Consider the following 23,743-nt stretch of genomic DNA (forward strand, 5'->3'; position numbering starts at 1 on the left):
AGACTGTGAACAAACAGCAGGTCATTGGAGAATTAATTCCATCAGTTTTCCTAGACAAAATAAAGTCAGTCTTTTCCATGCCCCTCTTTCATAGGGGGAAAAAAATCAGCTTATGGGCCTGGCTAAAACTGCTGTTTGATATTTCTGCCTCCAATGCTCGAGAGACCTGGGTATGGCTAACTGTATATGGACTCTGGTCCCTTTATTAGATTTGGAAGCTGCTTGATCTCTACTCAGGTATAGTTTATTTATCCTTCTGGGATCTCTGATAGCATTGACGGCTAGGCCAGCTATAGTATTGTCAGTTTAGAAGCAACAGGAATCCAGATCCTTCCACAAAGCTATAGCCAGATTGTTAGCTCATTTTATAGATATAAAAATCAAGCCTTGCTTTTTTTTTAAAAGCTACTAGGTGTCTTAATCAAAAAAATGTTTTAGGATATATAAAGGTCTGAGGATTTAAAAGCTCATAAGCTTTGAGGGTCTAAAAAATGACTTAAGATGTAGATTCATGTTACAATGGTATAAATATATGATTAAGATATAAAAAATGTTCCTGATTTCTTTCCCCTTCAGCGGTATAGTTCTGATAAGCTGATAGAGCAATGACTACTTACTGTTGGGTCATTTATTTTGGTTGTCATCTAGGCGTAGACTTTAAGGTGTTTCTCATCCGGCCAAAGACATCTCTGTCCAATCCATACCTGGCTCTCTAGACAGAAAAATATACAAGTTTCTAACCAAAATCTGTAGTTTAAGCTAGGATTCAAAGGTATGAGTTTATTCCTGCTGTTTTACAGATATCCGTTATCTGCTTTTTTCTACAATATGGATTGAATATGGGCCTAAAAGTTTGAAATGTATTACTTTCCTTTAAGTACATAAATTATAACTTCTGTTTCTAGTTTAAACTTGTTTCAATAGGTTTTCACGTGCCTAGAAGACATATCTAAGCATCAGTCCTGACTACAACCTGCTACAGATGACTGTGAGCCCTGGCCTTGCTGAAAGCTGAAAGCTGATGTGGACCAGGGCAGCTGATGTGAATGCTCCCCATCTCTTCAACAGAGTCTGTGAACCAGATGCTTCTGATGAGTGTCCCATTGCATGAGTCCCCTCCTTAAGCCTTTAAGCCTTCTTGATCCCTGATAACAATGCCCCAATGTCAGCTAGAAGTAGTTACAGAAAAGAACACATTGTCCCATTCTCCCTCCCCAGAATAGGTTGAAATGCTGAGACAAGGGGGAACTCCCTGGCATGGGGGACAAAATGACTACCTATAGTGCCCATTGACATACCAGAAAAACAGGCCCCAAATTGTCAACTAATAGATTTATTAACAAAAATGGTTCTACAATAAGATAGTACTCTTGACCTTTTGATGCAGAAACAAAAAGGTATTATATGGTCTTTAAATACTATTATTTCTATATAAGTCATTCAGGATTATAATCTGGTTGTACTCAAAGATCAAAGCCACAGGGCTTTAAAATGGCAATAGATGCAAATGTCACTGCCCTAAAAAATCTGTAAGCTAATGAGTGGCACTGAGGTCCCAATAACACCACCTTGAGTCCCTAGGCAAGCAGGGAGTGAACAGAAACAGAACAAACAGAAGAATGAGACGTTTTGTGCACAAGTATGAGATGCCTAGCGGGGTGGGAGACTCATTTTATACACATGAAACAGAACCTTTAGAGGAAGGTAGATGCTCCCAGGTGAAGAGCGGATCCTGCCCTGAGACAGGCTAAGTCTTAGCCATGGTGAGAGGTGGCAGACAAAATTGAAAGCATGGATGGAGGGGAAGGGGGAATCTCTTTCCATCTGTTGGATCCCTGGCAGAAGTTGTGTAGGTCCTATGAAATATTGGTATATGTAGTGTCAGTAAGCAGCCGTTTGGCTGATAGCTAAGAGGTAAGAAGTAGTTCTTATGAGTTTGGTAGAGAGGAGGATCCAAAGGCCTGTAATTTCCAGCATCCCAGAAATTCAGGGAGGATCAGGTGAGAGGGCTGAGAGGGCTGCTCTGTGATTCATCAAACTTACAGAGCAGGGGTCAAGTCTCTAAGCCCAAAACATGTGGTCACCTGGTACCAGGACTTACAGGCAGGCTGAGAGACTAATTTGCACTCATGGGAACAGGGTTAGAATTGGGGAAGGCTTACTGATACTGCCAGTGTTGGATGAATGGGTACAGTGATGCTTTGGTTAGAAAAGTGACTCACAGTTGAGGGTTCTGACGTTCAGGGTGGGCACCAGAAGGGGCATGTCAAGTTTCATGGCACCAATGTTATAATTTAAAAAATGGTGAGAGAGAGAGAGAGAGAGAGAGAGAGAGAGAGAGAGAACAGATGCCAGAGCTTGCAGGTAGAGTTTTTATTGGGGGAGGGAAGGGAGAAGGGAAAGAGAAAGAAGAAAAAGAGAGAGACAGAGAGCCAGAGAGAGAGAGAGAAAGAGAGAGAGAGAGAGAGAGAGAGAGAGAGAGAGAGAGAGAGAGAGAGACCAGTGGGAAAGAGGAAGAGGAAGAAGAGAGTGAACAGGCGGGGTTCTGCCCATTTAAAAGGAATGGCACAGTACATGTGCACAGAGACCACACACACACAGCATGCCAACGTAAGAGCTTATCCATTGGGATGACACACGCTGCCATGTCTCCAGGGGCAGGCCAGGTGTATCTGAATGGTAACACTGTTCCTTGATATTTAATGCTGCACAGGTTTCTCAAACTTATACCAAAACATAACTCTTAATCTGTGTTCTTCCATCATCTAAAGCTCACTCCACTATACCTATTCCCATACCTCCAATGTCATCTAAGCAAGGAAAGCCAGCCTTGATTCTCCCTTTAGCTCACTACTCATGTCTAAGCCACTGACAATTGATGTCACTATTCCCTCTGAAATAATTCTAGCTTCAGCACTTTTTCTCCATGACCCTTGCAGCCATTAGCCACCACCCACCGTTCTTTCTTGTCTAGACTTCTGTAATGGATATCTTCAGTGTCCATGCTTGCAGTTGAAACTAGAGACTACTCTTTTGTTCCCAGGGGCCCAGACACGAATAACTACACAGAAACTATATTAATTACAACAATGTTTGGCCTATTAGCTCAGAGTTCTTATTAGCTAACTCTTACATCTCAAATTAACCCATTTCTATGAATTTATATTTAACCACAAGGCTCATGGTTTGTTACCTCTTGCTTCTTGGGCAGCTCCATGGTGTCTGCCTCCTTTGGCAGCTACATGGCATCTCCGTGACTCCACCTATTCTCTCTATACACCTCTTCCAGCCTGGCTATATTCTTCCATGCTATAGGCCAAAGCAGCTTTATTTATCAACCAATAAAAGCAGCACATATACAGAAGGACATCCCACATCATGCAGTCTCATCTCCCATCCATCTGTTCTCGAATTATCAGACAAAGTAACCTGTGAAGGGCATACAAGTTGTACCAAGTCATTTCATCCATTACTTTAAAACATTCAGAGGCCTGGCAGTGGTGGTGCACACCTTTAATCCTAGTACTTGGGAGGCAGAGGTAGGTGGACCTCTGGTCTATATATCTAGTTCCATGACAGCCAGGGCTACACAGAGAGACTCTGTCACAAAACAAAACAATCAAAAAAACAAAAAAAAAAAACCAATCCCCATTCCCTTCCCCCAAAAAATAGAAAAAGAAAAAAACCAAAAATACCTTACAGTGGACGCTCTTTCTAATAGGGGGAGAAATCCAAATTTGCAGACACACTGAACAGTCTAGCGCTTACCTGCCCTAAACACCTCACTCAGTCCACGTTCCAGAGCCAGTACCCTCCCTTTCTTTATTCCTCACACAAGCCAAGCCGTGCCCCGCTGTGTGGACTACACTTTCTAGCTCTTCAGTTCCTTATGTTCTCTGGATTTGCCAGGTCTCACCTCCCTGTTAGTCGGGGTTCTTCAGAGGGTCAGGATCAACACAGTGCAGAAGAAAGGGTTTATCAACTGGCTTCTGTGGTTAGGGGCACAGGAGTTCTGCAATGGCTACCTGTCAACTGGAGAGTTGAGGAAATCAGTAGGTATTCAGCCCAAGAGTCTGGAAACCTGGGCACAAGAGAGGCAATAATGCGGTCCTGACTTGTAAGCCCCCTGGAGTGCCATCAGTCTGCCTTCAAATGCTGGTGAATCTGGAGATTGCTGCCCTTGTGCTATGGCGGTAACAAAATGATGCATGTGCTCACAAAGGGGCTGTCAGCTGCGTGAGCCTGATGTAGGCATGGCATGCACGAGCTTCCCTCCAGGCCTTTAGCCTATTTGATGAGTCCATACTCAGCAACCATTTTATGCTTTCATTCTGCCGACTGACCCCCATGCTCTCTAGAATCACTCTCACTGATATAACTGAAGTGGGTTTGTCTTAGTTGAAAGGACCGAGAGAGAAGACGCCATCACAGGCTGCTCAGTCTTCTCTCAGTGATCAGGCCTCAGTTTCAGTTTCCTGAGACTGAACAAGCAGTTTCTGAAGAAGAGCCATGAATAAAGGACCATCAATCTCCAACAGCCCTGTCAGAAAGGACCAGAAGGTGTGGAACATGCAGTAATAGACCTGAGCCAACATCACAGGCAGTACCTACTAGGCCAGCCAGCCTCCACAGCAACTGAGGGACAGGACCTGGGCCTTGCCCCGATCTTTCAAAAAATAGAAACTGTAGCTCTAATCAACCCCTAACTTGCCCTACCAATAAGAATGTACTAATATGATTGCCACGTGCTTAAGCCAATCATAGATAAAAATGATGTAACTGTCTTAGGATCTTCCTGTGTCTGTGAGCTCCTAGGGGTCATCATCGTCATCTTGCATCCATAGGAGATGGCAGGCCCCAGGATGCTAGAATAATAGACGCTCTTGCTGATGGCATGTGTGGATGGTGGTCTTTTGTGGGACTTCTCCAGGACTCTAACACTAGTCAGTTTTTCATTGTTGGGATAAAATACTTGAGAGAAACAACTTAGACGAGGAAATGTTTGTTTTGGCTCTCATTCAGAGGATTCGGTCATGGTCAGCTGCATTGTTGCTACACCAGCCTGTGGTGAGGCACGACATCATGGCGAGGGACTGTGGCAGAAAGTGCAGTGGGGCTGCAGGGCAGAAGAGAGAACAAGGGAAGATGTTGGCATCAAGAAAGGTACCTTCTTCATGATGTGGTTCTTCCCACATAGCTACACATCCTCCTTTCCATCGTCTCCCAAGAATGCTACCAAAGTCTGAATCCAAATGCTAGAGAGATGACTCAGGGAACTAGACCCTGGACAGACAGGGTGAGAAGTTCAATTTGATCCCTGGGACTGGTATTTAAAAAGTTGGCATGACAGTACATGCTTGGCATGGCAGAAACAAAAAAGAATCTGGGCTGGCTGGCCAGTCAGGCTCACTGAATTGGCAAGCTTAAGAGTCAGTAAGAGACCTTGTCTCGAACAGAATAGATGGAGACAAAGGAATACACACACACACACACACACACACTATGAATCCATCATTGGATGAATCTACTGCTCAGGTTAGAGCCATCATAATCCAGCTATTTTCTAAGATATTATTTGCTGACAACCCACCTTTTAACATGGGCCCTTTTATATGCAAACATTGTAATAGCTCTTCACCTCTCTTCTAGGTGTTTCTCAATCAAGTTGACAACCAAATACAGTCATGACATCTGTTAGGTCTCAAACTCAGGACAAATGGCTGAGATGCCTATATAACATTTCAAAAGCGGACTCTGGCCCCTAGTCTCCTCCAGGTCCTATTGACTAGTCCCTGCTACAGAGTCATCCTGGCTGACATACCTGCCCCTACCCTAAACTCTCTAGCCCATGGGCATCCCTTCCCTCTGCATCTCTGACTCCTATATGGCTGTGTGTCCTGTTGGACTTCTTGGGTCCCTGCATGTCCTCTTGCCTTCTTGGCCTCTGGGTTGCCAGGTGGTCTATTTGTTCCTTCTCTCCTCTCTTTCCTTCTCCTCTCACTCCCCACCTCTCCTCATGGCCCAGCTCAGTCTGGACTCTTTCAGATGACTCTGGCTGTTTTCTCCCTCATATCTACAACAAACCTTCTCTTTAGTACGTACCTAGGATCATCATGGCCTTCATTTATTCATTCAACACCTTCTCAGTCTGATAATCCTCTCCCACTTTCTCTGCCTTTGCACGTTTGCTTATGGTAGTTGAAAAGTTGTAAATTTACATGTAAATGATTTTTCTTGTTCATTGTCTGTGCCCCACTGTCCCCCTTTCTGGACTGAAAGCTCAATTAAGTCAAGGCAAGGGTGCCTTATCTCTACCAGGCTGTTCCAGTCTTCTTTGTGTTGCTGTGCTACAATACTCATACCAAAAGCACTCCCTGGTCACAGTACACTGCTGAGGGAAGTCGGGGCAGGAACTCAAGGCAGGAACCTGAAGGTGGGACTGCTTGCCATCGATGCAGCATTACTTCCAACCAGGGAACTCAGCCACAGCCAAGGAAGGACAGCAGGAACCATGGACAATGCTGCCTGCCTGGTGCTCTCACCTTTTTTTTTTTTTTGAAAGCCCAGGACCACCTGCTTGGATTGGTGCCATCCACGAGGTCACTTCCTATATCAGTCTATAGCAAAGATAATCCCTCACAGTTATGTCCCACAGACAGCCTGATGAAGGCAACTCCTCAGTTGAGGCTTCTCTCAGATGACTCTAGGCTGTGCCAAGGTGGCAATTAAGGCTAACCAGAATGTTGGTCCAGCATAACCCCCAACATATATTGGAAGAACAATAGTAAGACTAATGGAAGGAAAGAAAGAAAAAAAGAAGGAAAGTGGAAGGAAAGAAGGAAGGGGAAATGTAGGGGAACTCCAGGAGAAGCGTTGTGTCGATGGTAAACATTGGGATGAAATAGCTGTTTACACTGTGTCTAGGGTTAACATCAGAATGAATCATTGTTTTCTAGAAGTACTTAGCCCAGGAAGAAATCATCCTAGAAAACAGTGATTGTTCTCTGTTGTTTCTGGAGCTGTTTTTCTGAGGCAGCACTATGGCCTTTGCATGACCCTGGTCCCAAGACAGACTGGAGCATCCTGCACTACTGGGCACTGCAAACATTAAGGACCAAAGTGGCTGGGGTGTGATGCTTTTCTTCACAAAACATATAGATTAGATCAGGGGCTTTGATATGAGAAGCTTGTTTTACCCATAAAATAACTTAAGTGTAACAATCAAACAACCAATCAAATGCCTTTGTACAGCTATTTGGGGTTCCGTTCCACAGAGCCTGAGTTCCATCTTGGAGTGACTCTCTTTCTTTGATCGTCCCCTGCAATACAGAACACCAACAGAAAAAATGAGAGAAGAAAAAAGAGAGGGAAGAAGACAGAGAGGGAAAGACAGAGAGATGGAGGTGTCCGAGATCAGCGGTACCGGAGACATGATAGATGTTTGGTTAGAGCAGAGGGGAGGAGGGGAAAGGAGGCCAGGAGAAAGCATCCAGAAATGTCCTATTTAAACATCTATCTTGCATCAAATGTTTTATAAATTACTTTGGCTATTTGTATTTAATAGCCAGAAGGGAAAAGATTAAGAATGTTTCCTTTTGACTGCAGTGGTGGCACAGGCCTTTAATCACAGAATTTATTCAGGAGGCAGAAGCAGGTGGATCTCTGTGAGTTCAGGACCAGCCTGGTCTACAAAGTGAGTTCCAGGACAGTGAGGGGAGGGGGGGAATACACAGAGAAAATCTGTCGCGAAAAATAAACAAACAAATAAATAAACAAAATACTTCCTTTGAGCAGTGAGCAAAAAAAAAAAAAAAAAAAACAACAACCCGAACCCCAGCAACATTAAGGAATTTCCTCAAGATCTCTTGCAGCTGGTTCTGAAGGTGAGGGGCCCCTGCTGTCCTAGTAATCCAAGGTGGGAAGACAGTCCCCAAGTCCCATGTGGCTACTAAGCAGCTGATCTGCTTTACAGTCTCTTGTGGGTTGTGAGCAGACAGCTGCTTTTCAATTTCAATTTGATTATCAAATGCTCTTAAAAGTCTACTGAGGACCATACCAGTTAAAACTAAAGTAGAAGATGAAATTCTTGAAGAGTTTGGATGAAAAGCAGAGAGGCAGGCCTGCTCACCAGACCCCAAGGACCTGGAAGCTGAGGCTCATTCTTAGCTTGCCTGGGGAGGAGGCGGGGTCAGTTTCCATGGAGCAAACAAACTAACACTCCAGCCAGCTAAGGTGGCCTGCAGCACAGGGCTCCCAGAAAAGACAGTAAGTATTTTTTATTTATTTATTTATTTATTTTTTATTTTTTATTTTTTGGTTTTTTTCGAGACAGGGTTTCTCTGTGGTTTTGGAGCCTGTCCTGGAACTAGCTCTGTAGACCAGGCTGGTCTCGAACTCACAGAGATCCGCCTGCCTCTACCTCCCAAGTGCTGGGATTAAAGGCATGCGCCACCACCGCCCGGCCGACAGTATTTTTAATCTTAGTTCTCAGTTTAATCTTTTTTTGTTAGGTAAATCCTACTTAACTCAAGTATGTACTACTGACTATTTTCTAAGTCAAGGTACATCTCCCTAGAGGACTGGGGTTCAGATTTACTTGATCAAATTCATAAACATTCATGCAAAGCAAAGTTTGCTAAATTTCAGTAGTTGGGTTAGTGAATTCAGACCAATTTGCATACCAAAAGACTGGGTGTGTTTAAAGCATCCAATTCGGTGGGTGTTAGGATTTCAGAGCTAGGAAACCATTGCTGCTGCAGTCTGATTTTCAAGGGTGATGCCCAGGTTTCTGGTCCCCAAATGAATTCATGGATTCTGATGCAAATTACATGAAGGTTTTTAATATACAAACTCGAGTTTGGACCACACCTCCAGCACACCAATATAGTGAGTGAGGGAAGAGCAGCCAGAGTCCAGGGAAGGGGAGAATTTTTAAAGGGGAAACCCTGTAATCAGGGGGACTCGTGTCCTGTGGTCTTGGGAATGGCTAAGGAGGGCATAGGATAAAGGAGTGTCTGAAACCATTGGTCAATTTTTGGGTACAAAAACCCGAACAAAGGGCCATTAATAACATCTTCAAGGACGGGATGCCTCCTAGGAACATCTGGACCTCATTAATGTTTACAGCCCTGCTCCCTGACTTTTTAATTGGCTATTTTCAGGGTTTCTGTTCAAATTCCTGCTATCGCTGCATGTTTCTGGGGCTGAGATGAGCCTCCACTCATTATATGAGTTAAGATGAAGCCCCTTCTTTAAATCCGAGTTTGCAAAATGGGGTCCTCACACAAGGAGTTCGCCATCCTACCCCCACATGAAATCCTGTGCTTTGCCGGCACTCACTGCTCACACCCACCTACCCCAAACTGATCCTAGGCAACTATTGATTTACAGTTGACTCCAGAGATTTGCCTGTGCCCATGGAAGCATGTACTATGTGTCTGACTTTGTTCACATAACATGCTTCATGACTCGTCCATAGAACATATCACTCTTCATTTGTTCTGTGTGTGTGTGAATGTGTGTGTGGTAGACAGAGAGAACAAGAACCTTGTGTCTTGTTCCTCGGGAGCCATGCACTGTGTTTCTTGAGACAGGGTGTCATTGGCCTATAGCTCACTGAGTAGGTCAGCCTGGTTGGCCAGGGAGCCACAGAGATCTGCCTGTTTCCCCTCTCCAGGTAGAATTAGAAGTGTGCTCCCACAGGGATGGAGGGTGGACACAGAAAGACTGGGAAAGGAATGGGGTTGCAATGTGTGATGTGAAATCCCCAAAGAATCAATTAAAAAATTATGTTGAAAACAAAGAATAGGCCGGGCGGTGGTGGTGCATGGCTTTAATCCCAGCACTTGGGAGACAGAGGCAGGTGTATCTCTGTGAGTTCAAGGCCAGCCTGGTCTACAGTGAGTTTTAGGATAGCCAGGGCTTCACAGGGAAACCTTGTCATACACACACACACACACACACAAATGTCAATTTATTGTTGGTCAAATCCTCTAGGGTAAGGGTTTCCTGTTAAAGTAAATGTCTATTTTTAAGTTTTAGTTAATTTTGTATATATGTATGTATGTCTGTGTGTTTGTGCACGTGTGTGAAGCAAAGGTCAGCGTTGGGTGTCTTCCTCAACTGCTCTCCACATGATCCTTTTGATCCAGGGTCTTCACTGAACTTCTGGTCATCTGTTCTTATTCACAGGCAGGAGGCAGAGAAGGGCTGAGGAGCAGGATGTGCATCCACCTTTGATGTAAACTCACTGCCCCAGTTGAGCAAACCAGACATCTGAAAATCTGCTAGCTAGGGACTCACAGAGAGCTTCAGCAGGGAGCCCGGAAGCTATCTGTGAAAGGAACTTCCTGTAAGTGTGGTGAATAGCAGTTTGCCGAGAGCATCTTTTTCATCGCCAGTTTTCTTTACCATCACCTTTACACCACAGGGTAAGTGACAGCAGAGTGGACAAGGCTGGTGACATTTTAATACTAAAATAAAAACCGTTTTCACTTCATAAGTCCCCTAAACTAAAAATCAGTGGCCTCTAAGGGTTTGTAGATTACAGTGTGAGCACTGGTGTTTCATGGCATAGGATTTTGTGTGTGTGTGCATGTCTGTGTGAGTGTGTGCAGGAGATCTGTGTGTGTGTGTGGATGTGTGGATATGTGTGAGGAAAGATGTGTGTGGATGTGTGCATGTGTATGAGTGTGTGGAAGAAGAGCTGTGTGTGTGTGTGTGTATGTGTGTGAGGAGAGCTGTGTGGGAGGAGAGCTGTGTGTGTGGGTGTGTGTGTGTGAGGAGAGCTGTGTGTGTGTGTGAGTGTGTGGGAGGAGAGCTGTGTTGTTTGCATGTGTGGGGTGTGTATGAGTGTGTGGGAGGTGAGCTGTGTGTATGAGCATGTGAGCGTGTGGGAGGAGAGGTGTGTGTGGTGTGTGCTTGTGTGTGTAGAGTTCAGAGGACAACTTTGGGGCCTGGTTCTCACATTCTCCCATCTTCTGTTTGAGATAGGGTCTCTCATTGACTGGAACATCACCACATAGTTCAGACCACCTGGGAAGAGGGCCTCGGAGACCCACCTGTTTCTCTTTCCCATGCTGGGATTACAACCATGAGCCACCACACCCAGCTTTTTATGTGGGTGCTGGGGACCTGAATTTAGGTTCTCATTCTTGAGAGCCTCTTCTAAGACACCTCATGGCATACCCCTCATACCTGTTTTTAGCTGTTTTATTTGTGTGTTGGCAAGCTGTACTCCTCAAGAGGTGCGGCAATAGCTTTTACTTTCCACGGAGCACTTATGACTTATGCTGGATCCAGTCACCCAGTCCAAACTGTTCATGCAGATTGTCGCTGTCCCCATAGCATCCTTGGAGCACCTATGACTTATGTTGAATCCAGTCACCCAGTCCAAACTGTTCATGCAGATTGTTGCTGTCCCCATAGCATCCTTGGAGCACTTATGACTTATGCTGAATCCAGTCACCCAGTCCAAACTGTTTATGCAGATTGTCGCTGTCCCCATAGCATCTCTGGATGCTTTCCACGCTAGAAAGACAGGATGCAGAACTCCACAACTGTTGTAGGATATTGTTTAAGGTGTGTTACTTTCATTTGTTTAACTCTGTGAAGCTGTGATTCTTTGTCTGTCTAAAACACCTGATGCTCTAATAAAGAACTGAATGACCAATAGCAAGGCAGAAACAGAAGGTGAGGGGGGCTGGCAGGCAAAGAACTGAGGAAGAAGAGGAGCCATGAGAACAAGGGGAGAGGACATCAGGGGCCAGCAACCCAGTTACACAGCAAGTCACGGAGAAAGAATTAAAGAAAGGCATACAGGAATAGAGAAAGATAAAAGCCCAGAGGTAAAAGGTAGATGGGTTAATTTGAGAAAAGCTGGCAAGAAACAAGCCAAGCTAAGGCCGGCTTAACTAAGAATAAGCCTCTGTGTGTGACTTATTTGGGAGCTGGGAGGTGGGCCCCTCAAAAAACCAAAAGAGTAAAACATCACACAACACAGAACCAACTCAAGGTAGCATAAAACTAAGAGATCTCTGAAGTAGGGGTAGGAAGTCACCCTGGAAGATGGATGGAGCGCACACTGTAAAGTACCAGAGATAATTCTGGGTACAGTGGAGGCCATCGGTAGTTTTGGGGTTGGAGAATGGTGGATCTTATCCACAGTTGCTGCTGTCCACAGTTGCTGAGAGTTAGGTACCCTCACAGCAGAACACACAACACACACACACGCACACACAAGTTTATATATGCAAATCCACAAAATAGGAAAGCAGAAACCTGTTTCTGAGTCAGAAATCCAGGGAGCCCTTACCAGGGGTGAAGGGCTGTGTGGACTCCCCTAAATGGCCTGTATCTCAGGCAGATTCTGTCATGGAATTGTCAAAAATGTCAGACATGACAAAGCTCCATCAGGCCGTGGCAGCAGGCGACTACAATTCAGTGAAGAAGATTTTGAAGAAAGGTCTCTGTGACCCAAACTACAAGGATGTGGACTGGAGCGACAGGACGCCACTCCACTGGGCGGCGATCAGAGGTGAGTAGACAATGCCTCTGCAGACCCTTTTTTCCTAGTCCACCTTCACGAGGCCCTCAGTCTGTGTCAGAGAGTGAAATGGACATTTCTTTAGTACTAGATGGATCGGTCCGACCCTGGAATTAACCCTTAGTAGTGATAGCATCTGGACCCTGTTATTTATTGCCTTGGGGGACTCATTCTTCTATATTATGGGGGAAGTAAGGCTGTACTGGAGTTCTTTGGTGTGGAATTCATTAATGTATACAATGATGAGACTGTAAATATGCTCTCAATTGGTCCTCTGTCATCATGACTTCATGAACAGAGTATCGAAGATAATCCATCCCCACCCCCTCCCAGCACATCCCGGTTATATGACAGGAAGTTAGTGACAAAGCTTCGTCTTTAGAAATTAGGGCTGGACAGATGGCTCAGCAGTTAGGAGTGCTCGCTGCTCTTGTAAGGACCAAGTTTGCTTCCTAGCACCCACACCTGCCTCGAACTTCAGCTGCAGGAGAACCAACAGCTTCTGCCTCTAGGGAGCCTACACACATGTGCATGAGAACATGGGCATACAAGCACACACATAAATTCAAATAAACTAAATTCTTTAAAGAAAAGTCTTTAGTGTTGGGTGGTGGTGGTGCACACCTTTAATCCCAGCACTTGCGAGGCAGAGGCAGGTGGATCTCCGAGTTCAAAGCCAGCCTGGTCTACAGAGTGAGTTCCAGGACAGACTCCAAAGCTACACAGAGAAACCCTGTCTCAACGCCCCCACAAAAAAAAGAAAAATCTTTACTAATAAACACCACAAAATGATGTTAAGCAAAGCAGTACTATAGGTAACTTTGGTTCCAATTATTTGCCTCTCTTGTGGGGAGAGGGATTAGGCAGAAAGTAAGACCAATGCAAACGGCTTTGCAAAAATCTATGTAGGGAGCATTGGTAATGATACCAGTTGACCACTGAGGGAACAATTGTGTGGTGGGCATTGTGCCGGGTGTTTCACGTCTGGGAATTTGTCTGTCCTCCTCAAGGATTCAGTGATATTAACGGTACACAGTCCTGATCTGCAAATGAGGGCACTGAGCATTGGTTTTACTTGTTAGTGAATCTGTCTGATTAGAAAACCTGTGTTCTTGAACTGTGTCAGCTGTATTCTAAAGGTGCTCAAATTACTAATTGTAATGAATTTTGCTAGTGTGTGTTTGTACATGATGTGTATTGGTAGAAGTGTGTGGATGTGTGTGTGATGGTGTGGAGGTCATATGGATGTCAGAGGACAATTTTCAGGCGTTGGATTTCTTCTACATTATGTAAGCTCTGGCTCAGGTCATCAGGCTTGAATGATGAGCTATCTCATTGACCCAAGTCTTAAAGTATTTTTTATTTAAAAAATTAATTTCTTTTTAATGCTTAATATTTTTTATTATTTAACTATATTTTGATCATATTATTCCTCTTCCCCAAGTCCTTCCATATCTTTCCTCCTTCCTCCTTTAATCCCAGCTCTTGGGAGGCAGAGGCAAACGAATATCTGACTTAAAGGTCTGTAGAGAGAGTTCCAGGACAGCCAGGGCTACACAGAGAAACCCTGCCTGGAAAAACAAACAAAACCAATACTACAATAATCCCAAAACCAAGAAAGCAAATACAACCACACCCAAAAAGAAAAAAATAAAAACACCAAACTTTTATTTTATTATACAAATAAAACACACACACACACAAACAAACAAAACAAAACAAAACAAAAACCTGTGGAGTCCCTTATATGTTGGTAAACCACTCCTGAACACGAGGCCTGTCCTGGAGTGGTTGATATACCCAGTATCACTCTTTTGGAGAAAATAGATTCTTCTCTCTTCCACAGGTATAAGTGACACTTGTTAACTTTTTTCTAGCTCCCTGGTTATTGGTCACCCAGGGTGTCTGGTATGGGTTCATTCTCATGGAGTGGGTCTGAAGTCAGATCAGTTAGTGGTTGGTTACTCCCACAAGCTTTGTGATACTGTTGCCTTAGCTTATCTTTCAGACAGGGCACCATTGTAGATAACAAGTTTGTGGCTGCCTTGGTGTTCATGTTTCTTTTTTGAGAGCATGAAGAGCACCTTCCTGTACCAAAGAGAATAGGGATGAAGGCTCTGTGTAGGCACTGGCTCCATGTCTCCATCTTCAATGAGTTGTGTAGGTGCTGTCTTTACCAATGGGGTCTTGCTGTCAGTTTGCAGAGAGCAACCTATAATCTTGGTAATAGCTTGGATTGTTTGGGAATTCCTGTGGACCCCCTTTGACCAACAACTCAATTAGATTAACCCAATACTGGTACTAAAAGCTTTGTCTGGTAATGAAATGGCCAATTTGAACTTTAAGCCCCCCTTCATTATTTAGCAATTTCATTTAGATCATCTTCATAGATGTATTTATTTTAGGAAATTTCTACCGTATTTAGGTTTTCATATGTGGTAGTTTAAATGAAAATGGCCCCATGGGCTCATAGGGAGAGGCGCTATTAGGAGTTGTGGTGTTGGAATAGGTATTTGTTGGAGGAAGTGGGTTACTGATGGGGGGCTTTAAAGTCTCAGGAGTTTAAGCCAGGCCTGGTGACTCAACCCTTGGTCTCTCAGCTCCCTCACCTGCGACATGTCTGCCTGCATGCCACCACAATTCCCACCATGATTATAAAGGACTAAACCTCTGAACTGTAAGCTAGACCCAACTAAATGGTTGTTGGTTTTTTTTTTAAAAGAGTGGATCATGCTGTGGTCACATCATTGCTGTGGTCACGGTGTCTCTTCGCAGCAATAACACCCAAACTAGACACCATTCTACCCCTTAAGTGCCCCTTAATTTTAGCTCTCTCTCACTGTGTTCCTCCCACAACCCTTTCTCCTCTGCCCTCCCCACTTGATCCTCCCATTCTAGCCCTCCATATCCATCCATCCATAACTGTCTATTTCCCTTTCCTAATGGGAGCTATCTGTTCCCTCTCGTCCCTTACTCTATAGCTAACCCCTGTGGTTCTATGGATTGTAGCTTGGTTATCACTAACTTCATAACTGATAACCACGTATAACTGAATATATGCCATATTCATCTTTGTGAGTCTGGGATCTCTCACTCGAGATGATTTTCTTCTAGTTTCATCCATGAACATTCCGTGATGGCATCTTTTAACAGCTGAGTAACATCCCATTGTGTAAACGTCTCACATTTCTTTTATCCATTCTTCTGTTGAGGGACATCTAGGTTGTTTCCGATGTTTGGCCATTTATGAATGGAACAGAACATTCAAGACCCATTTGGGGTACAGAATAAGTTCAAAGCCAGTCTCGCAACTTAACCTACTCTCTCTCAAAATAAAAAGTAAGGAGAGTTCTAAGGACTACAACTCAGTGATAGAGACCTTGTGTACGGCATGTGGGGACCTATTCAATCCCAGAAAAATATACAAAATAAATGATTAAAACAAACAAAGAATCTATTGTAGCTGTAGAAGCAGTGAGGTTTGCCAATGCGGAGATGAGAAGAACTCAAGTGAGACTTGGGATAGTAGACAGAAGGAAGGACTGTTCTAGAAAGAATACAGGAGGTTCTTAGAGGGCTCAGGTCTCCGTGGAAGGAGGATGGGAAACTGTCTCCCAGGAAGAAGGATGAAAAGGAAGGGGAATGTTGATAACAAGGCAGAGGTACCTCAAAGGCCCGCCTCCTCCTGCATCTGTACTGTAGGCTGCTCCTGGTCTCAGGCCACGGAGGACATTTGTATCTTAACTCCACATCCTTTCTCCATGGTGTGTCTAAGGGCAAATGGAGGTGCTACATCTCCTGATACAATATGGAGCCAGACCCTGCTTGGTAACTGACGTGGGCTGGACCGCAGCTCACTTTGCGGCTGAGTCCGGCCATCTGAACGTCCTCAAGACTCTCCACGCACTGCCCTCTGCCATTGATGCTGCCGACTTCTTCGGAGATACACCCAAGAGGATCGCACAGATCTACGGGCAGAAAGCCTGTGTGGACTTCCTGGAGAAGTGAGTACTGTTTCCCAGCTGTAGACAGGAGCCTGTGATCTGAGTTTTCATCAATTGACCAATCTCAGGTAAATGAAAACGAAACAAAAAGATCTAACCCAGTGGTTCTCAACCTTCCTAATGCTTTGATCCTTTAATACAGTCCCTCATGTTGTGGTGACCCCCAACCATAAAATTCTTCATTACTACTTCATAACTGTAACTTTGCAACTATTATAAACTGTAATATAAATATCTGATATGCAGGATCCGTGACCCCCAAAGAGTCACGATCTAGAGCTTGAGAATTACTGGACCAATTGACCGGTATCATAATCTTTTAGAAGATTATATACTTTTATGTGTATGAGTGTTTTGCCTGGATGTATGTATGTGTACTGTGTGAAGCCAAAAGAGGGTGCCAGATCCCCTGGAACTGGAGCTACCAACTGCTGTAAACAGCCATATGGGCTTCTAGAAGCACTGCTTTTAACAGGATGAGTTATCTTTCTAGTCCCTATAATAAGTTTCAAAATTGATTTTTTTTGATGATTTTGTAAGAATGACAACTTGAAAGTGAAAAGTACATTGATTTTTTTTGCTGTAGGTCATACAAAAATTATCTCTAATAAGGACTGGACTTAAGTCTGGGACACGGCCTAAGCTTCATGGCCACTCTCAGGTTTTTGAAAGGTACTCGAGCTAGCTGTGTGCTTCTGTAGAGATAAACCAGCCTCCTGACAATCAGTTTCTTCACACTGACAGTGCAGCAGGGGTTGTAGAGATGGTTCAGGTAGGAAGGTGCTTGCCACACAAACAAGAGGACCTGAGATCAGATCATCAGGAGCCAGGTAAAACTAGTCAAGGTGGCCTCATCAGTGGCTCCAGTGTGAGCATTCAGAGACTGAAGGATCCCAGGACAACCAATCTAAGCGGAACTGCAAACTGTAAACGTAGTGAGATGCCCTGTATCAAAACATCAGGAGACAATTCACTTCATTGGCCTCCTGCCTCTGTATGCACATGCACACACAAGCACACAAACACACACAGATATCACACACACACACATACACACACCATGAGGCAAATGAATCTACATTTCTGTTTTTTAACACCTATCTCCATTCATGCATGACTCCCCTGGCATGACTAGACCTTGCCAAACATTCATTCATTTATTTATTAAGTTAAGCAGTTGAATATAATTGAGTGCTAATTCTGTTCTCTGCAGTTACAGCCCTGAGAGGAATGGAAATGAGATGTATGAATCTATAATTTGGGTCAACAAGGGATTCATACAAGGAGACGTTGGATAGCCTGGTCTGACCATGGTTGCATGGGAAGGAGATGAGATGGACAGACGCCCTAGAAGTAATGCCAGTGTGTGGTAGAGAGCAGCGACAGTGGGCCGTCTCCTGTGAGCTTCAAATGCAGTTATTGTCAAAATGTTAAATTAGGACAGGGTGGTCGCTTAGGCCTACCGTGGCAGCTGCTCAAGAGGCTGAGCCACGGAAATTGCCAATGTGAGGCCTGCCTGAGCTACAGAGAGTTCAAGGTCCGTCTGAGCAAATTAGTGAGACTGTCTCAGAAGGAAAAGTAAAATAAGAGCTGGAGCATGAAGCTTAGTAGAGGAGTGCTCACTCAGCCCACGTGAGGCCCTGGGTTCAGTCCCCAACACTGCCATCCCCAAAAAGTTAAACTAATAAAACTGTTGCCTAAGATGAGATTGGAAATCCATAGAAATTCCTCAAGAGACCCTGCCTTGAAATTGTGTCACCATTTAAAAATATCACAAATCATAAATGAGGAGCTGGAAAGAGCAAGCTGAGGAGAGTCCTGTTCACAGACTCTTCTCCTCAGTTCGACGTGTCTTCTAGGTGTCATACTTGGGATCTCTGTGTTCCATGGCCCTGAAGCAGGCAAGCTTCACTGAGTTTCCTACAACTCTAATGCCTGCTGTGTGACACGGCTCCCTCCATCTTATTACTCCTCAGGTCCTCAAACAGGTGTCCGAACCTGAAACCTCTTGACATTCAACATTTTTCTTTCCCAACCTACCTCCTGTCTGCAGGGCTCACTAATTTCCGGGCCATCTGGATGGCATGGTATGGTATCCCCCACCTTCCTTGCCTCTATTCATGACTTTTAGACCCTTTGCTATCTGTACCTTATGACCTAGCATCCCCAACCATGGATGGATCTCTTGATTAAACCGGGTTTCAGCACCAGATCTACAAAGTGAGGACATGACCACTCCAAGGTATGGTTGGAGAGAAGGTTTTTATTGTGGATCTGAGCGAGAGTATAGCCAGAGGCATTCCAGTGCAAAGGAGTAGACTAATCATGGCCAGGAGAGTAGACTGGGCCATGAGAGGAAAATGAGAGAGGAAGAGAAGGGAGAGGAACAGTAAAGAGGAGAGAGGTTCAAGCGGACCAAGAGCCAGGAGTGAGCCAAGAGACACGGCTGGAATAGCAGGCTATATAGGAATGGGACACTGGGTGAAAGGATGCCCTTGAGCTAGAGAAGTTTAGGGTAGGGGTGGGGTGAGAAGGGCTGTGAAGCTCCAGAACACCAGCATTGTAACAAGTATTTATAATGTTGAGAGAGCCTGGAGGTCATGCTCTTTGGTATGCTGACCACAGTAAGCCATTTGTCCCAGTTTGGTTTTTTGTTTGTTTATTTTTTGTTTTGTTTTTCTTTGGGGGGGCTGCCATTTCTGCACTCTCCACTTCTGGGCTTTGACTCTCTACTCCTGGGCTTCACATAAATATTCAGAAACAAGTAAATGAGCATTGGCAGGGAACTAGAGACATATGCTTCTATCTAAGGCCACCTCAGCTGTCTCTGAGACATCAGGAAGGAGCAAGCTTTTTAACAGCTCCCCATCCTTGTACTTCAGGGTCCTACAAATCCCCACATCAGCTCACTCTGGCCTTCCCACCTTTCTGTGTCATGGTGTTCCTCCAGCTAGAGCAGTGATTCTTACCCTTCCTAATGCTGTGGCCTTTAAATGCTGCTCCTCATGTTGTGGTAACCCAACCATAAGATTATTTTTGTTGCTACTTCATAACTGTAATTTTGCTGCATTATGAATTATATGTAAATAAATATTTTAGGTCTTAGGCAACCCCTGTGAAAGGGTTGTTCGGCCCCTAAAGGGGTAACAACCCACAGATTGAGAACCACTGATCTAGAATCTTCACACCTTCTATAAGAAAGCCACCCCTGTGTTATTCTTTGCTTAATTGTCACTTCCTCCTGTATTGTTAGTTATATCTACCCCTTCCCCTCTCCTTTTTGGTCTGTGAAAACGTTTAAGTAGACTTTCTTAAACAAATTAACAGAGCTAGAGGACCCTCCCACTGCTTTTCTTCTCCCCTAGGGCCCTGAACTACTCCGGAGTTCATCTATGGAACCGGTCCTCCTTCCTCATCTCTCGCTCCTCCTTTGGAGATCTTCCCCATCTTTGTATGGATACATTTCTCATACAAGTAACCATAAAGGTCCTGTTGCTAACACAATATTCCCTTCTCCATTCGTAATCTTTCATGCATTTCCTTTCCTCTTCCTCCCTCCCTCCCTCCCTCTCTTCCTCCCTCTCTTCCTCCCTCAGCTCTCCTTTCTCCCTCCCCATCCCTCCCTCCCTTCCCTATTCCTCCCTCTCTCCCTCTCTCCCTTTCTCCCTCCCACCCTCCTTTCTTCCCTTCTTTTCTCCTTCCTCAGCTCCCCTTTCTCCCTCCCCTCTCCCTTCCATCTTGTCACAGCCTCCCTAAGCTTGGTGTCCCTTTCCCAGGAACTAGTATTACAGCCAGGCACCATCATGCCCAGGTTCTCGGTATTTATCCTTACGTGCCTTTCAAATGCTAGAATTCCCCAGAGTCTTGTCCTTGACTTTTTATGGATTTTTTTTCTGAGCAATCTTAGCCCCTCCTTAGTGACCAGATGCACATGACATTTGGTCCAGCATAATGAAAATACAGCGGGCACTGCCATGGACATCAGGCAGGCAATGCTGAGCAGACAAAAATGTCAGCTGTATTATTTGTGAATTCCATCTTCTCATCATTTCCCACCAGAAACTTACTCCCCTTCTCATGTTAGAGGAGTTAGAGGGAAGAATTCAGAATGTAGGTATACTTAGTCTGGTTGGTCCTGCAAATACACCAAAGCCCTGGCAGAGCGAGGAGAGAAAGCCTGCTGGGCTGGGTGCAGCTACCATGTTGGAAATGTGCATAGGTAGAGTGTGCTTGAGAAGAAGGGGAGGGAGTGTGGAGGGAGGAGTGCCCTGGCCGACTGGGTGATCACTGCCAGGACTTGCAGGCTAAAGCAGGCGGGCAGAGGACCATACTTGGGCAAGAAGCCAATGCTAAACTCATCGTGGGATCAATGAGCTGAAACACATGGGCTAGCAAAGTTGCTCACACAATAGAGCATGTGGCAGTGAGTATCTTGTAGTGGGATTAGAGGGTTAGTGGGATTAGACACCACCACTGGGTTCCTTCATAGTTCACATTGTGAGAAGGTATGCTCTTAGGTTATTTTTACTTAATTTACCTAGACAGACAGTCTATGCAATTAACATTTTTCTTCTTGCACATCCAATTTACTTGATTGATTGATTGATTGATTGATTGATTGAGACGGAGTTTAACTCTGAAGCCCGGACTGGCTTGGAACTCACTGTACAACAGAGGCTGGCCTTGAACCTGCAGCAATCCTGCTGCCTCATTCTCCTGGGTGCTGGAATTGCACATGTGCTGTTGGGAGCAGTGAGACCCCAGACCCTGAATTTCTTGTAAACAACTTGTTTTCCCCTGATCTGAGTGCCTACAGCTGCTCTGAGCACGAGACCTTCAGGAGTTCCTGATGGCAGGAGAGTGGTTTCTGGTGGGTTTGACTGGGGCGTGGCTATCTCTATATAATCTGTCCCTGAACACAATAAAGGGGGCATTCTTGGGGAATTCAAGGATGACCCGTGTCTCTGTCTCTCTGTCTGTGTGTTTGTGTATTTTAACCTCCAGCCCCCTTGCCCGAAGCTCGCGAACTGGATAATAGCGCACCGAATGCAGACGGAGGGGGGGGGGGCACCGTGACCGTGGGCGGCAACGTGCCAACCTACACTTTAAAATTTCAAACAATGAACGTGTGTGTGTTGCTTTTATAGTCGGAAAAGTAGAATTAAAAGAAACAGCTTTCCCGTGTCATGTAGACTGTTCTGGAAATGTGGGCACTTTTAACAGTGAGCAGCCCCTCCTCCCAGCTGTCTTTGAGTCGGAGATTCATCACACTCTGGCCATACCAACCTTTTCCATCTTCGGGTAGTTCCTCTGGGGTCTGAGACCCGAGCTTTAGAAGGTTTAGAATGTAGAGTGTGCACTTGGACATATGTGAGCTTGGCCTCCTTGTGTCTCAATTAGACAATGAATGGCCTGCTCTGTGTGTAGTGCTCAGGAAGAAGGGTCAGAGCCAACGCTAGCCGGGCTCCTTCTCCCACACTCACAGGCTGTTCTCTTTGTAGGGCAGAACGGGAATGCCGGGACCACCGCCAGAGAGGGCTGTTGCTTGATGAACAGGACCCAGACTGGGACCTCAAGAAAAGGGAGCTAGAGCTGTCTCTTCCGGCCCCGGATCCAAACACCAACAAAAAGAGTAAGAAAATCCGAGGCTCCACCAAGCTCAGCCATTCCAAGGCCTGGAGGTTATGAGAAGGGAAGCCTCAGGACAGACTCGGGCAGACCTAGGACCCAGCACGGAGCCAGAGTTGTTGCTAGGCTTCCTCGTCTTCACGGGATTTGACTCAGTCACCCTTACCCAGGCTTCTACAGAAAGTCACAGCGAACCATTCAGCTGGAAAGTCTGCAGTGTTCTATCAGAGCCAGTGTCTCTGTGCCAAAACCTGAAAGCGTAAAGCTAAACCCAGAAGTTTGACCCTGAGTGGACCTAGCAGCCTACAGCCAAAGGCTGCTTACATTTTGTTTTAGCGGAGTTTCAGCATGCTCCGCCCCTCACCTACCGACACATCCCACATAGTTACAGAATGTTCAAGATCAAAGAGTTCTTCCAATGTAATTGATTAGTCTGGGGCAGGAAAAAAAAGTGAAAAAGAAAGCAAAACAAAACTCTTAAAAACTTCCCAATATGATGGATTCAATCCATGAATAAAATTTGTTTGGGTCACAAAGACTAAGCAAGAGCAAATGCTTTCGCAATGTTCAGCTTTTTTTTTTCTTTCTTTTTTTGTGGGAGCCCACAGTGCCAGCATTGGCAAATTTTCCTATCATCCCACCCACCTAGGAGCAATGGTATGTGTGATGGACCCACTCAGTGTGAGACAACTGGAAAGCCTGGCATGAGGGACTCTGCCCCACCTAACTGAGCATTGGCAGAAAATGACAAAACATGGCTTTGTTGGTCTAGTTTTTCAGTTGTAGATTTTACAAAAGTTAGACTAGATATTTCCAAGAAAAGTATAGAATCTATCAAAGTTTTGAAGACAGTATAAGAAAAAGTTAATTAAGCTGGGCGGTGGTAGTGCACGCCTTTAATCCCAGCACTTGGGAGGCAGAGGCAGGCGAATCTCTGTGAGTTTGAGACCAGCCTGGTCTACAAGAGCTAGTTCCAGGACAGGCTCCAAAACCACAGAGAAACCCTGTCTTGAAAAACCAAAAAAATAAAATAAAATAAAATAAAAAAAAGAAAAAAAAGAAAAAGTTAATTGCCTTGTTATCAACTTTTAATAATGATTTGCTGAAATATATCAGATGTTTTAATGCTAAGTAAAGATACTATAACAATTTTACTATCTACTTTTTATTTTTATTTGTTTTTAAGTATGAGATTATTTGGTGTGTTGCGAGCCATTGGGTTTCAGCTCAAGGCTCTTTGCGAGCAGTGCTATGAGGACTCAGTGCCCTTCTCCCCAGAGAGTGATGAGCAACCACACCAAGCAAGAGAATTGTCTTTATAATGATTCTTTACTAGCAACTTCAATATCCAATGCATCAATGGACTTTACAATCTTAACACACAGGGGAGGACTGTGATAGGCAACACACAAGCAATTCAATATCACAGTTATCAATCCTACTAATCCTAATACATAAAACCAATTTCTAACTTCCATTTGACTTATCAATTATCTATAAAACACTTCTTAACCTCAATACAACTTATCAATTAACATTTCCTAATCTTATCAATTATCCATAAAAT

General features: G+C 44.6%; 1 protein-coding gene across 1 annotated transcript; it reads left to right on the plus strand.

Annotated features, from left to right (window-relative positions):
- Window positions 1–10,400: 10,400 nt before the first annotated feature.
- Window positions 10,401–22,500, plus strand: Ankrd66 (ankyrin repeat domain 66). Its single transcript, XM_057751846.1, has 4 exons — window positions 10,401–10,430; window positions 12,361–12,535; window positions 16,320–16,548; window positions 22,050–22,500. The coding sequence occupies exons 2-4, from the start codon at window positions 12,373–12,375 to the stop codon at window positions 22,234–22,236; spliced, it is 579 nt and encodes a 192-aa protein (XP_057607829.1). The 5' UTR covers window positions 10,401–10,430; window positions 12,361–12,372; the 3' UTR covers window positions 22,237–22,500.
- The last annotated feature ends 1,243 nt before the right edge of the window (window positions 22,501–23,743 follow it).

Source organism: Chionomys nivalis, chromosome 19, assembly GCF_950005125.1.
Source record: "Chionomys nivalis chromosome 19, mChiNiv1.1, whole genome shotgun sequence".
Classification (NCBI taxonomy): Eukaryota; Metazoa; Chordata; class Mammalia; order Rodentia; family Cricetidae; genus Chionomys; species Chionomys nivalis.